The sequence below is a fragment of the Xenia sp. Carnegie-2017 genome, unplaced genomic scaffold, assembly GCF_021976095.1.
Source record: "Xenia sp. Carnegie-2017 unplaced genomic scaffold, XeniaSp_v1 HiC_scaffold_13, whole genome shotgun sequence".
In the NCBI taxonomy this organism is placed as follows: Eukaryota; Metazoa; Cnidaria; class Anthozoa; order Malacalcyonacea; family Xeniidae; genus Xenia; species Xenia sp. Carnegie-2017.
This window is the reverse complement of record NW_025813436.1, coordinates 8,668,670-8,683,644: the sequence shown is the minus strand read 5'-3', so window position 1 is coordinate 8,683,644 and position 14,975 is coordinate 8,668,670. Positions and strand designations below refer to the sequence as shown.

At 35.4% G+C, this 14,975-nt stretch overlaps 3 protein-coding genes and 1 long non-coding RNA gene across 5 annotated transcripts; 3 read left to right on the top strand and 1 right to left on the bottom strand.

Moving 5' to 3' along the window:
* Nucleotides 1–400: 400 nt before the first annotated feature.
* LOC124457553 (dihydrolipoyllysine-residue acetyltransferase component of pyruvate dehydrogenase complex, mitochondrial-like) lies at nt 401–5,100 on the top strand. Its single transcript, XM_047007789.1, has 12 exons — nt 401–621; nt 805–891; nt 980–1,144; nt 1,443–1,536; nt 1,805–1,845; nt 2,075–2,160; nt 2,986–3,123; nt 3,299–3,380; nt 3,497–3,577; nt 4,191–4,265; nt 4,446–4,510; nt 4,672–5,100. Exons 1-12 carry the CDS (start codon nt 445–447, stop codon nt 4,799–4,801), a joined length of 1,221 nt encoding a protein of 406 aa, XP_046863745.1. The 5' UTR covers nt 401–444; the 3' UTR covers nt 4,802–5,100.
* A 334-nt stretch (nt 5,101–5,434) lies between these two features.
* Nucleotides 5,435–9,808, bottom strand: LOC124452405 (myosin heavy chain, clone 203-like). Of its 2 annotated transcripts, XM_047002937.1 has the most exons (13): nt 9,665–9,808; nt 9,486–9,594; nt 9,255–9,353; nt 9,088–9,166; nt 8,807–8,921; nt 8,357–8,541; nt 7,938–8,093; nt 7,788–7,865; nt 7,637–7,720; nt 6,869–7,027; nt 6,412–6,442; nt 6,067–6,203; nt 5,435–5,919 (listed from the first exon to the last, which is right to left on the bottom strand). In XM_047002937.1, the coding sequence occupies exons 1-13, from the start codon at nt 9,699–9,701 to the stop codon at nt 5,710–5,712; spliced, it is 1,479 nt and encodes a 492-aa protein (XP_046858893.1). In that variant the 5' UTR covers nt 9,702–9,808; the 3' UTR covers nt 5,435–5,709. The 2 variants fall into 2 exon arrangements, with proteins under 2 accessions (XP_046858893.1, XP_046858900.1); XM_047002944.1 differs by lacking the exon at nt 9,665–9,808 and having other exon boundaries at nt 9,482–9,594.
* A 694-nt stretch (nt 9,809–10,502) lies between these two features.
* LOC124459423 lies at nt 10,503–10,811 on the top strand. Its single transcript, XR_006953646.1, has 2 exons — nt 10,503–10,701; nt 10,767–10,811. It is a non-coding gene; the product is annotated as an uncharacterized LOC124459423 (long non-coding RNA).
* Nucleotides 10,812–11,721: 910 nt separating this feature from the next.
* LOC124433355 lies at nt 11,722–13,468 on the top strand. The gene is given in 3 exon segments (XM_046983117.1): nt 11,722–12,852; nt 12,855–13,262; nt 13,265–13,468. Coding segments are annotated over 3 exon segments (1,581 nt in total). The 5' UTR covers nt 11,722–11,883.
* Nucleotides 13,469–14,975: the final 1,507 nt, after the last annotated feature.

Here is a 14,975-nt window from a genome sequence, read left to right as displayed (position 1 = left end):
TGTGGATAGCAATGTATGTAATGAGATTGTTATGTGTGATAGCAATGTATGTAATGAGATGCTATGTGTGGATAGCAATGTATGTAATGAGATGTTATGTGTGGATAGCAATGTATGTAATGAGATGTTATGTGTGGATAGCAATGTATGTAATGAGATGTTATGTGTGGATAGCAATGTATGTAATGAGATGCTATGTGTGGATAGCAATGTATGTAATGAGATGTTATGTGTGGATAGCAATGTACGTAATGAGATGCTATGAGTGGATAGCAATGTATGTAATGAGATGTTATGTGTGGATGCCTGATTTGCTGAATGAAGTAATTCAGATTTTCTTCTAGCAGAAGATGAATGTCAGGTTAGCAAAATTTATTTTGTTTGTTTTTTCTCAAAGCACTTCCACCCCATACCAGAATTCCACTTCCTGCATTATCACCAACCATGGAAACCGGCACAGTGGCTAGTTGGCTAAAAGAAGAAGGTGAAAAGTTAGAGGAAGGTGATGTCCTTGCACAAATTGAAACAGATAAAGCTACAATGGATTTTGAAACACCTGATGAAGGCTACCTTGCAAAAATTGTTGCTCCTGCTGGCTCAAAAGACCTTCCTGTTGGAAAGGTAGCTTTGTTTTGTTGTTTTTTAATGGTTAGATTGATAACTTTTTTTAATGAAGAGTAGTACTACCTGCACCAAATAAAAAACTATAAATTCTTTGTTCTCTTATTATGATAACAAGTTAGTCGAAGTTAACATATTATTTCATTACATTATTTTACTAATACTTCATTTATCAACTTTTAGTTGGTTTGTATTATTGTTGAAAATGAGGAAGATGTTGCTGCATTTAAAGACTTTACAGATGATGACAGTGGGACACCTCAATCTCAGGTACTCATAGTATTCAGGTACTTAGGTATTCATAATGACCCTCATATCAAATATTTCTGTTCACTTTCTATATTTTTCATCTCAAAAGACATCAGATAGTCCAGTTGAACCACCCCCATCTGTTACTCCAGCTCCTGTGGCCAGCACCACAACTCCTGACTCACCGCCAGCTGTGTCGTCTTCACAAACTGGCAGAGTGTTTGCAAGTCCGCTTGCTCGGAAACTTGCAAAAGAGAAAGGTGTTGATTTACCGGTAAGCTAATTCTGAAAGGTTTCTTGTCATGTATTCACCATCAGCTTCTTAGCAAATTGGAAAATACATGGAAAAGTTGATATTGAACCATGAAATAGATGTACTGTTTTACTTGTCAAAACATATTTGTAATATTGACTTGGTTTTAATCATACATATGTATAACATTAAATATTTCAACATTAAAGATTCATTTGTTACAGATTTGGAATATTGATCAAATAGATTTCTCTTCTAGCAGTTAGATGGCTGTCATTTTGTCTATGTTTAAATCATTTTTAATTCATGTTTTTTTTAGTCTTTGTCCGGAACTGGTCCTGATGGGAGGATTGTTGCTAATGATGTGGGAACTAGCATTCAAAGCATTCCACAACAATCTCCAATTACTACAGGTGCAAAAATGATCAACATAACAGGAATTAGGCTTTGCTAATTTTGATTAACAGGGAGGGGCATTTTAAATTTCAATTAAACCTGTAACTGAAAATTTCAAGTTGAAAACTGCGTTGGTTTTTATCCAGTGTGATTCACTGTCTTAAAATGAACTTGTTAGTCTGAAAATTTCATGTTGTCTTGAATAATGAACATAAATTTGTGGAAAATATTTGTATTTGAAGAATAAAGGTAATTTATGCAAATATGCATGTTTTTATTTTTCAGAAGAAGAATTTACTGACATTCCTTTATCAAATGTTAGAAAGGTAATGTGTACATAAACAGACTGTTTAGATGTTGCGGATTAATGACTGGGCAAATTTTGAAAATAGACGCCACAATTTAAAAAGTTTTATCTTTGGGCTCAAGATTCTTGAAACTTGTTATTTAGTGAGGTATATTTGGTTTTAAAAATCACAATTCAGTTGATAATTGGGGCAAGGTCCATCATCTAAGAAATGGATTTTGGATCAACACATTTTTTTTATTTTGTAGGTGATTGCTAAAAGATTACTAGAATCAAAACAAACTATACCACATTACTATTTATCTGTGGATATACGCATGGATAACATTATTGAGTAAGTATGATTTACTAAGTAAATGGAATGAGTAAATAAATTTACTAAATGGAATAGACTGTAATTTTGGCTTGGACAGACTCTATGTAAGGTGAACCATAGTTGTGTTTGCAACTTTGTGCATAGATTTGTGTGTGGAGACATTGTTGGGGAGTTTGCACCATAGATAAGATTTTGTCGTTTCACCCCTTGTCTAAAAACTCACTCACACTTATTCAGTATGACCCAGAAACTCCTTTCCACTTGAACGGCTTGATTTTTGCTAAATTAAACAAAAGACCATTTTCCGATAGTCATAAGTTGATTTGAATTCCTGCTCAGTGAGTGTTGGGAGCTTTTAAAATACAGGCATTTGTACCATAAACTTTGTGTCTGAGATGTTGTGTTGGTACTTTCTGAAAATTATAGCAATGCTCCAATATGGAGCAAAATCTCTGGAGCCAGTTGCACGAAGCCTGGATAGCGCTATCCATTGGATAGCAAAAAATTTCAAACTTGTAAAAAAGATGTTTATATTTTTCTCGCAACAAAGAAATTTTGTAATCTTCAAAACAATATTTTATTTCAGCGATTGCACAGTTCAAATCGTATATTTTTTTCTGATAAGAGATTTTATGAACGTTCAGAAAAATTTGCTATCCAGTGGATAACGCTATCCAGGCTTCGTGCAACCGACCTCTGTTGGTCAATAATAACTAAAACTTTATACTTAATTATATACAACCATGTGAGAGGGTTTCTGGTGTGTCAATTTGTAAGGGTTTGGTTGGTTATTTAATGTCATAGTGTTACTAAAGATTTGTTTACATTTTTGGTTTATTTTAGACTTCGTAAAGAGTTGAATGAGTTAGTAAAGTCTGAGTATAGGTTGTCTGTGAATGATTTCATCATAAAGGCATCAGCCTTATCGTGTAAACAAATTCCCGAAGCAAATTCCTATTGGATGAACGAGTTTATCAGACAGTAAGTAAAATGCTACTTTCTTGAATTTATTCAGTGTGATGTTTGAATTTACATTGCTTGTTGAAATAGAAATCTTCTTCATTTTTATGAATATTTGTTATTCATCAAGTAGACGTATAGTGAGGCATTGTTGCTGAAATTTCTAACTTACTAAGGAGTTTTGTATGATTTACAGAAATCACAATGTTGACATCAGTGTTGCTGTAAGCACAGATTCTGGTTTGATTACGCCTATAGTTTTCAATGCAGATAAAAAGGTTTGTAAATATATTAACTTTCATTATATTTTTTGTCCGCGCAATAAAACATTTCAATTTGATGTGATTTTTTACTCTGTTGTGTTACGTCTGAAGACAAAGTTGTATTTTTATAGGGACTAGGAAAGATAAATTCAGATGTTGTTTCACTTGCGAAGAGAGCTAAAGAAAACAAGTTACAGCCACACGAATTCCAGGTGTGATTTCTTATTCAATGTTTTTATGTCTCTGAACTCATGTTGAAGGACATGAACGGATGTATAACACACTAGTTTTGAAAAAAACACTTGAGAAAAACGACGATTTTTTTGAGAGCAAACATGTTTCGACATTATCAGAATGCCATCTTCAGTGCAGAATGATTAGTGTTAAGTAATATGATACATAATATGATATGAGTAAATTAATTACAATGAGTATTAAGTATTAATAACTATAACGTAAGTTCTAAAATAAGTATTAGAATTTATAACAAAGTATTATTATTATTTTGTTATAAATTCTTAATAATTATAATTAATAATATAATACTCATTATTACTCATATCATATTATGTATCATATTACTAACATAATTCTGCACTGCATTCTGATAATGTCGAAACATGTTTGCTCTCAAAAAAATCGTCGTTTTTCTCAAGTGTTTTTTAAAATTGCTGCTAATTAGAAATTACACTAGTTTTGATAATACGGAGAGGAAACATAGTTTGGAGGAGGAAAAAATTAACCTTAGCAAGTTATGATGACAAGTAATTCATCAAAACACAACACATAATTTAACTATTTTAAAAGAGTAATACTTCCTTCTAGGGTGGCACCTTTACTGTTTCAAATCTTGGAATGTACGGAATAAAGAATTTTGCTGCTGTTATCAACCCTCCTCAGGTAGTTTGTAAATCATTTATTGGGTGGACAAAATTTTGCTATATTTTGGTTGCAGCGTTAGATTGCTTTAGTTTGAAATTTAGTTTGTCGAGGAAATGTTCTTTTCCGTTCATAAATGTACATATAATAATAACAATATCTAATTACGTAGTTGATTTTCCTCTGTTCTATGTTATTTAGTCTTGTATCTTAGCCGTTGGTCAGACAGAGAAAAGAATTATTGTTGATGAAGATTCAGATCTAGGGTAAGTTTATTTTAGATTAATGAATAAAAACTCTACTCTGCCTTAATTTCTTTATTCGTAACGCACGACTTTTCTTCAAGTTCTTAGTCGTACGTTATAAACGATGCTTTTAGAGTTTTCGTGTTTACTTTTTCAATTACTTTTATTCACTTTTTCTATAGTTTTACTCAAGCTATGATGTTGAGTGTCACATTAAGTTGTGATCATCGTGTCGTAGACGGTGCTGTTGGTGCACAATGGTTGCAACACTTCAAGTCTTATCTGGAAAAACCAGCTAAGCTTTTATTATAAGAATGTTGATTTTTATTGAACAAATTCTATGATACGTTCAAAATTTTTGAATTGGTTGAAACAAAACCATGGAAGCGTAGTGTATATAAACGTTGATCTCCTGAGCTCTAGCTGTCAGAACTCTGATTGAACCTGTCACTCTTTATGGTATCGCCCTGATTAACTTGCTGTTGAATCCATTTTTGGATTTAATCTCTCGCTTACTGGTGGTGTTATCTATAAGCACAATTTTTTTTGTTCTGGTGTTTTGTACGACGCCTGAAATTGTCGAAAAATAACCAATAAAATGTACTCTGGCATTTTGTTTTTATTATCTTCCGGTGTACTAGTAGCAAAATTATATTTTTTTATAAATAAAAGTATTAAAAAAATCCAGCAAAAATCTTACTGTCATGTACTGTTATCTCCTAAGAAAAGACGACGTTTCCAAATGTCGTCACAGTAACAGTAGATAGCTTTAGACCATTCTTTATACAGGTGACTGATGTGACAATGTATGTCTGTGGATAATGGTAGGTTACTGAGGGTGACGATGATGATGTAATACATATATAATACATGTAATACACAGATTTTCCTTTATTAGCGTATTTAGAAAATGGAATGATTACGAAGAGGGTAAAAGTCGAAAGGTTTAAAAGGTTTGTATGTCTTCTTTAATTTTATAACTTAGAGTTTCAATTTTCTTGCTATACTACAACTAAGCATTGTTTATATAGAAATTGGTAGCTAACGGCACGCAAAGTTTTTTTATTATAAGTTACGTGAAGGCATCAATTTATTCTTTATCTTCACAGGAATGTTTTTTCGTTTTGAAACTTGTCATCAACAATGACATTATTTTAAGTTATTTGCTTTTTCAATATTCTCGTTTGTTTTTAGTCCATATCATTGTTCATTTATCACTCTTATTCGTCATAATCTCGTTGCTGATCTTTCCTTGGGCTCATGTTCTTTGAAAGTTGGCTCATGGTGTTGGCCATCTTATGAAACTCGTCCCATCTTATATTCTCCAAGCTTTTCTGCATTTTTACTTTAGATTCAAGTTGAGAACACAAACTTTCAGCTTCATGGAGACGTGATTTTAAGTCCAACAGCTCGTCATTCTTTTCATCTAACTATTGAGGTAAGATGAGATAGTTGTATTGATTTAATATTGAAACGTGGGTCATATAACATGTAACAAACACTAAATAAGCCCATGTGTATATTGTAGTCTAGATTCATACTTGTTTGATGTGTTATTCCAATGTATAAAATTTTACCTTGGATTGTAAATCACAAATTTCGTCCGTCAACAGCAGTTTATCTCGTTGTAATGAAATATTTTCATCGCTTTGTATTGTGTTCATATTTTGCAATTCTTCGACGTTGGTTTTTAACTTGTTCTTGCTCAGAGTCACTGTGCACAAGATTTTCATTTTTTTATAAGAATTTTCACAATTTTTATCATGGTAAGATAATAACTTTGACGTTATACTTACATTACTATATAAATGTTGTGAATATAATGAGGATCACATAAAACACTTATAATGTTACTATCCACTATCGTACCTGTTGATCATAGTAAGTTATATATACTTTTATTCATAGCAAATCAATCTTACCGTTTAGTGTGTTCTTTTCTTCACGTGTAAGCTATATATAGAATAAAATTTTGCGCTAGTCGCGTTAACATCACGAAGTAAAACTGTTAAAATTTGATAATTTAGGGAAGCTTCAATCTGTGTTGCAGTATCGTGCTTCATCAGTGGTTGAATGTCATTAATTAAAGAAAATGTTAAACTGGTTGCACAAGTTGTGGCGCTTGGAAAACAAATAGATACAGTGAGTTTTGCTTGATAGTTCGTTCTTTGTCATAATTTAGCAAGTCAACTACGTGTAACATCATATATAGCATAAGTATTACATAAGTATAAGGAGATCAAGTACATTGATTTCTTATGTACCATCGTCACTATGACATAAGTATAAGGAGATCAAGTACATTGATTTCTTATGTAACATCCTCACTATGACATAAGTATATTATTTATTCTTGCAATCCTATTTATTCAAAAATACCTTTTGTGTCGCTTCTCGATTTTTTAATTTCTCATTGTAAAGTTGTTCTCTGGTAGTTTCTAATTCGTTTTGTAAACGTCTCTCGCTGTCTTTTAACGTTACTAATTCCTGTATGTTTGCCTGACGGCGGGCGATTTTTTCATCCTTGTGGGCACGATCCTGTCACGTAAGAAAAATAATTGATTTATTTTATCGTAGTAAGGATATTTTATAAGAAATCAATGTACTTGATCTCCTTATACTTATGTCATAGTAAGGATGGTACATAAGAAATCAATGTACTTGATCTCCTTATACTTATGTCATAGTGAGGATGGTACATAAGAAATCAATGTACTTGATCTCCTTATACTTATGTTATAGTGAGGATGGTACATAAGAAATCAATGTACTTGATCTCCTTATACTTATGTTATAGTGAGGATGGTACATAAGAAATCAATGTACTTGATCTCCTTATACTTATGTTATAGTGAGGATGGTACATAAGAAATCAATGTACTTGATCTTCTTATACTTATGTCATAGTGACGATGGTACATAAGAAATCAATGTACTTGATCTCCTTATACTTATGTCATAGTGAGGATGGTACATAAGAAATCAATGTACTTGATCTCTTTATTCTTATGTCATAGTGAGGATGGTACATAAGAAATCAATGTACTTGATCTCCTTATACTTATGTAATACTTATACTATATATGATGTTACACGTAGTTGACTTGCTAAATTATGACAAAAAACGAACTATCAAGCAAAACTCACTGTATCTATCTGTTTTCTAAGCTCTACAACTTGTGCAGCCAGTGCTGCATTTTCTTTAATTAATGACGTGCAATCTTCTTGGATCTAAATGGGAGAAAGAATTTATTTTTCAAGTATGTTGAGTAAACAACATTGCTCAATGAACTCCGACCTTTGCTCTTAGTGTTCTGTCTTGTTGTGCATTTAGTTCCTTTTGTCTTGCATCTAGACGCAACTGTCGTATTTCCTCCTACAGCGTTAAGATTTTTTTCAACTTTTCTTAGTGAACACAATTCAAAAAATGCAAGTCATTCATATTTACTCTTAACTCGCGTCCCATGTCTTCTTTCGATTTTACGTCGGATTGAAAGAATCTTTCTTCAATTTCCCGTAATTGTGTTTGATATTTCAAACACTCAGCACGACTTTCCTCCAACTTAATTTGACACCGACTAAGTTCTTCAGTTTTATCATCAAGCTTCACAAAAACAGGAAAAAAGAAATGATGAATTTTTTCTTTTGTTAATTCTTTACCAAAACTTAGAACAATTTCCCCAACTTATATTTGAATAGAAAATATTTCTCAAATCTTGATAGGAAAATGTGACAGTTGTACTTGAGTAATTAGAAAGAAAAGTGTTTTAATAGTAGAACTTTTCTTTCTTGTTGCATTTCATAATTTGTATTTCCATCATCTGAAGTGGAGTAAGTTCAGAGAGTATTCATTAAAGTGGGTGAAACCTGAGTTCCTAATAATGAAATTTGTTCTTCAGCTTCTTGTAGTGCGTTTAATCCTTTACTGGCTTCATTTTCTACTTGTTGCACATGAATGTCACGACGTGAATGGAGTCTTTCTAGGTCCTCTTTGAACTTTTTTAATGACACAATTTCATTTACCAACTCTCTTTTTTCATAAGCATGGCTTTCTGTGTAATAAAAATTGCTCTGTGAACACAAATGACAATGAAATTCTGTTTTTTGGATCTAGATTCTGTTGTAGCTTGGTGGAAGCTATGAATAATTATGTGGGTAATTAGGGGTTAAAAAAAAACTTGATGAAGGGAGGGGTTAGGAGGTTCCATGGAAGAGACATGGTGAAGTCTATATTATGTATTTTTGTATAATTAACCTCCCTTGTTATAGCATTTGTACAAATTATATGAGATAAACATAATTATCCATAGCTCTTACCTTCAACATCTCTAAGTTTCCTCAATGAAACTTCACGTTCATTTTCCAACAATCGAATTGCTGATTCTTTTTTTGCTATATCTGTGACTCGATCATCAAGTTCACTTTGAAGTGTCTAAATACATAAGAAATTAAATTAAATATTTGTTTGGGGTCTCCAACAAATAAAGAGAAAAGTGCTTATTATATTTAAATTTAATTATTATTTTTTTTGTAACACAAATTGATTAATTCATTTTTAAATAATACCGCAATTTTTACACTTTTAGGTAAATACTTACTCTCAGTTTTCTCATCATTTTTTCAGCCTCTTCAGTTAATCTAGGTGGTATAATTGTTGCTTTTTTTGCTTGCTCCCTTCTAAAACTTGTATCAAGGAGTGTTCAAAAAAGTTGAGTAGTTTTTGTATTAAATAATGCCAAAGCAGTGATTATATAATATAGGATACAAATAGTTGGCTTCCAATTCAAGAAAGTAGATTTGCTGTTGTAGATTTCTGATGTATTCATTTTCAATCTTTGAAAGTTCTGTAGTTGAATAACCACTCCTAATATATAGTAGCCAGTTAACATGTGCAGGCAATAGTTTAAAAATATTTACATGTGTAATATAAAAATATACAGTATATTTGCATTATATTTCAGGAAATGCTCAACGTGACAATATTGACATCACCTACTTTTTCCCAATGTCAAATGATGCAGCAAGTCCACGACTAGAGGACGTGCGTAGATCTTTGCCACTAGATTTAAACAATGAACCTGGGGCACTCTTTCGCAGTGGTGAAGCTGGAAAATTTGAGGAAAGGACATGAAAAATCAAATGGTAAGGAAGATGTATAATCATAGCCTCACTTACTAGATCTATTTGTTTTTGAACGACTAAAAGCAGCCATGTATTCAAATTTTCTCCTTCCGAAACAAATAATAGTGAATCCTATTTAAATGAAGCCATGTAATGATCCATAAACGAACGGAACGACGGCGTCTTTCGTTGCTAGGCAAGTACCTCTACACTGATCTCTAACTAGCAGATAATTAACTGTATTGGTATCATGTCATTGTAGATCTGAGAAATAATACAATTCTATAATATATTATAATAAGTAATGGACACAAATGTGAACACAATGATAGGTAAAATGGTAGACATAAAGGTAGAGATAAAGACACAAATGTACAAAAACATCAACGAAGGTTGAAAAAAAGGTAGATATTAACGTAGACATAAGGGTAAACTCATGTCTTACGTCTTAAGCCTGGCTCGCATGAGTGAAATAAGCACAAACTGCAACAATAGGCAATCAACAAGGCATGAACTATAGTCTTTGGCATAAAAATTTGTGAAAATGCAAAGACTATAGTCTTTGACATGAAAATGTGCGAAAATGCAAAGACTATAGTTTTTGGTATGAAAATGTGTGAAAATGCAAAGACTATAGTCTTTGGCATGAAAATGTGTGAAAATGCAAAGACTCTAGAGTTGTCATCAAAATGTAAGAAAATACAAAGACTATAGTCTTTGGCATGAAAATGTGTGAAAATACAGACTATAGTCTTTGGCATGAAAATGTGTGAAAATTCAAAGACTATAGTCTTTGTATTTTTACACACTTTTACATAAAGACTATAGTCTTTGCATTTTTACACACTTTTACGCAAAAGACCATAGTGTTTGCATTTTTACACACTGTAGGATCGAGATGCATAGAGCTTAGGTTATGCTAATTATTATGCTAATTATTATGCTAATTATTATGCTAATTATTATGAAAAACAAGAAGGGACCCGTATAAAAGCATGGTTTTTTTTGGGGTCTTTTGAGATTGAGCACAATTCATGTATAGTGGTGTATTTTTGTACATGGATGTTTATATTTAGTGGCCAAATTACGAGGTAACGATGATTACGGCTCTAGGCCTCCTTGTCGGTTATGTTAATATCTATACTCTGTCGTTTAGAACCGTACGTTTGACGCATTGCATTGAAATAAAGACTTATCTGTATACCGGTCGTCGTTTTAATAGTAGTTTATGTACGAGTATCTTGCTGGTCACATAAGCCTGGAATTGTTGAAGCTTATATAGTTCTCGTAATTGTTGTTTAATCGATCAGCAATGACTCAGAAACGAAAGGGTCAAGGTAAAAAGTCGAAAATTAAAGGCTTATCAAAACGCGTACTTCAGCCGTCTGGCGAACAGTTAAGTCCTCCAGGTCAAGTGAGTCGAGCTAAATCTGGAGAGAATTCGCTTAACAATACGAATCAAGACATGATTGAATCCGCTGAAGATGACGGTAGCGAGCGAGCTGAAAGCGGACCGAACGTCGTCGTACAAAACAAGCAAGTTGTCGTTTCTGACGAGGCTTCGACGAGTTTGGGTTCGCCGGAGCGAGTAGCAGACGAACAGGAACAGGAGCTTGAACTTGGTCTAAGTCAGGTCGCTTCATTTTTGAAGGATAATTCGGTTTTATCGCCTCTTGCTCCTGTATTCCAGTCCAATTCTAATATCGGTAAACAAGCAGCTTCTCGTGAACGTCACGCGGACTGCTCGTGCGTGGGAAAAGCCGACGCAAACAACAAATTTTGAAGACAACGGGGCTGGAGTAACGAGCGCTTGATTCAAAATGGGCAGAACGGTTTCGTGAACTTGAAGAATTGGAAATTAATAGAAGAGAAGAGCTGAACAAGCAGATGAGGGAGGCAAGGCTTAAACTAGAGAAAGAAATGCATCAGGCGAGAATTGAGCATGAGATGGCTATGAAGAAACGGGAAATACAACGACGTCGAGATGAGCTTCGGAAGCTTGAAGAAGAAGTTTTTGGTAATGATATTGAACATCAACTGTCGGACAGGGAAAGTAGTAGTAACGCTCGTGAACCAGATAAAAACCCAGTCCAGCAACCTTCAACCCAATCGACAGAAGCAGTTTAAGTCAGCGCTTGGCGATACCTCCTACCGGAAATTGTGTACCCCAAGAAAGTATAATAACCAGTGGAACTGGATGTCAAACTCAGCAAAGCTTGCAACGAGACAATTCGTCGCAGTTACAATATCTATTAGAGAAGCAGCAGATTACGATGGACGAAGTAGTGAAGGGATTAAGAATGCCTCAAAGGGAATACATGAGTTTTGATGGCGAACCTCGCAACTTTCCGTTGTTCATGAAGAATTTTGAAGTGAATGTCGAGAGTAAAGAAAGTAATGATGCAGATCGACTGAATTACCTTATTCAGTATTGTAAAGGAACAGCAAGACAAGCGATAGAGCATTGCATCATTATGCCTCCGGATCAAGGATACAAGCGTGCTAAGGAAATCCTGAGAAAAAACTTTGGTCGAAATCACATCGTAACCCAAGCATTCCTTGAGAAAGTCTTGAATGGACCGCCAATTAGAGTAAACGAAGCCGAGAAATTGTCGCAGCTAGCAAGAGATATGGAAACGTGTCTCCTTGGTTCTATTCAGTTAGGAAATCGGGCAAGTATCAATTCGATGGACACTCTGGGAAGGGTAGTTAGCCGCCTTCCAATGCATCTCAAGTCAAAATGGGCTGATAAAGCAAGCCATATGTACGACAATCACATCACACCAGATTTCTCTCATTTAACTGAATTCATACAATCCCGCGCAGCCGTGGCTAGTACGTACTTTGGTCAAATGATTACCTCGAAAAATGAAACCCGAAAGGATGGAACTGACAGATTGAAGAAGAAATCCTTCTTGTTTAGTGGGAATAGCACAAACTTAGCAACTCACAGCCAGAGAATATTTGACAGTAGTGAATCAAAGGGAAGAAATTTATCCTGCGTACTATGCAAAGGCACACACCATCTTGAACGCTGTCACAAGTTCAGGGCTCAAAATCTTCAGCAACGACAAGACCTAGTAAAGACGCACAAAGTTTGTCATGCTTGCTTGAGCCCAGGACATTTCGTGAAAGACTGCAGAGGTGCCCGCATATGCGGTGTTGAAGGTTGTCAGAGAAGGCACCATCCTTTGTTACACTCATCCGAAATAAAGGCTAAGGATTCTAAATCAAGTGAAAGAGTAATTCAAATCCTGAACCATCTGAAAGCGACAGCCAATCCAAAGCACTCCCAACGTCTGGAGTTGGCGCGACAAATTCATCATATAGCAGTTGTCGTATAGGTTTGCAAGTTATTCCAGTTAAGGTCAGCGCACCCTATGGTAGTCGTGTGATAGAAACTTATGCGTTCTTAGACAGTGGCTCCAACACAACCATGTGCTTAACCAGTTTAGCTGAAGATCTTGGAGCCGATTGCTCACCCATCGAATTCACGTTAGCGACTGTTTCAGGCAGCCACAAAAGTAAGGGTCAACAGTTATCTCTCGATGTGGTTGGAGTATCCACGGGCAAAGGTGTCAGACTAGATAAAGTTTGGACGACCAACACTCTTCCTGTTGCTCTAGAAAGTATTCCCACGAACACTGATGTAAAGGGTGGTCTCACCTTAAAGGCGTTAATCTAACCGATTTAGTGGATAAGAAAGTCACTATCCTTATTGGAAGTGACGTTCCCGAAAGCTCTTTGCCCCTTGAAGTGCGTTCTGGGAAAAGAAATCAACCCTACGCAATACGGACAATCCTCGGTTGGACGGTGATGGGACCTCTGAAGGAAAACCTTATCAAGAAGCTCAGATGAACTTCATTCATGTTGATCAAGCTCTTGGGTGTATGGAAAGGGAAGATGGTATGAGTTCCATTCGTCAGCAATTGCAAAATCTCTACAATTCAGAGTTTAGCGAGTCGGCTGCTGACGTTAAAGAATGTCTGTCGGTCGAGGATCGTCGCGCAAAGGCAATAATGGATAGAACTGTCAAGCTAGAAAATCATCAATATGAAATTGGTCTTCCTTGGAAATACGATGACCCTTCCTCCCGTACAATAAGTCTATGGCTGAAAGGAGACTTGCTTTTGAAGAAACGACTTGAGAGGACCCCATACTTCACAAATTATAAGGCAACGATGAAGGAATACATCTCAAAAGGGCACGCTAAAGTAGTTCAAGTGGATAAACAAAATACACAGGACGAGTCACTCAAAAAACTGGTTTGGTATCTGCCTCATCACCCTGTGACACACCCGCAAAAACCAGAAAAGACAAGAATCGTTTTTGACTGTGCTGCGAAGTTCCACAACGCATCCCTAAATAATCAGCTTCTTCAAGGACCAGATTATACCAATTCATTAGTTTGTATTGTTGCGGTTCAGGCAGGAAAGATAGCGGTAATGGCAGATATTGAGAAGATGTTCCATCAGGTGAAGGTTAAGCCAGAAGACTGTAATGCACTGAGATTTCTATGGTGGCCAGAGGGAGATCTATCCAAAGAACCAGTAGAGCATCAAATGACTGTTCATTTATTCGAGCAACCTCTTCCCAAGTTGTTGTTCTTACGCGTTAAAAAGAACAGCTTCAGATAATCGGGAAGAATTCAGCAAACAAGTTGTCGACACAGTTGATCGTAACTTTTATGTAGATGACTGTCTCAAGTCTTTACCAGAAAGGAAAGAAGCAATGAAGTTGGTAGACGAACTACCAGTTTTGCTGTCTCGCGGTGGATTCCATCTCACAAAGTGGGTGTCAAATGATCGAGAAGTCTTATCTCACGTACCTAACAAAGAAAGAGCGCCATGCGTCAGCCTTCAGTTGGAGAAGTTGCCGATGGAGAAAGCATTGGGCGTTCAGTGGAATACGGAAAGGACGTTGGGATTCCGGGGAAGCAAATTGAAAGCAGAGTCAAGAAGAGGGATTCTATCGTTCATAGCTTCGGTCTACGATCCCCTTGGTCTAGTCGCTCCTGTCGTTTTACCAAAACGCATAATGCAAAACCTGTGTCGAGTAAATCACGGCTGGGACGAAGATCTCCCAATCGAGACAAGCGAAATATGGCATGATTGGCAAAACGAATTCCATTCCTTGTGAAATTAGAAATACCTCGATGCTATAAACCGCACGAATTTAACAAGACAAGGAATGCGGAACTCCACTATTTTGCTGACGCATCGACTGAAGGATATGGGGAGTAGCAACGTACCTTCGGCTGGAAGATACCCAAGGAAGGATTCATTGTACCTTAGTTATGGGCAAATCAAGAGTTGCACCTCTTAAAACAGTCACACGGTACCCAGATTGGAACTAACCGCTGCAA

Coding starts and splice junctions, on each gene's coding strand:
- LOC124457553 (XM_047007789.1), top strand. CDS start 445: ATGGAAACCGGCACAGTGGCTAGTTGGCTAAAAGAAGAAGGTGAAAAG. Junction 892..979: donor GTGGGACACCTCAATCTCAG/GTACTCATAGTA, acceptor TCATCTCAAAAG/ACATCAGATAGTCCAGTTGA. Junction 2,161..2,985: donor CGCATGGATAACATTATTGA/GTAAGTATGATT, acceptor GGTTTATTTTAG/ACTTCGTAAAGAGTTGAATG.
- LOC124452405 (XM_047002937.1), bottom strand. CDS start 9,701: ATGGCTGCTTTTAGTCGTTCAAAAACAAATAGATCTA. Junction 9,595..9,664: donor TTCAAAAACAAATAGATCTA/GTAAGTGAGGCT, acceptor CAAATTTTCCAG/CTTCACCACTGCGAAAGAGT. Junction 8,922..9,087: donor AAATGATGAGAAAACTGAGA/GTAAGTATTTAC, acceptor TTATGTATTTAG/ACACTTCAAAGTGAACTTGA.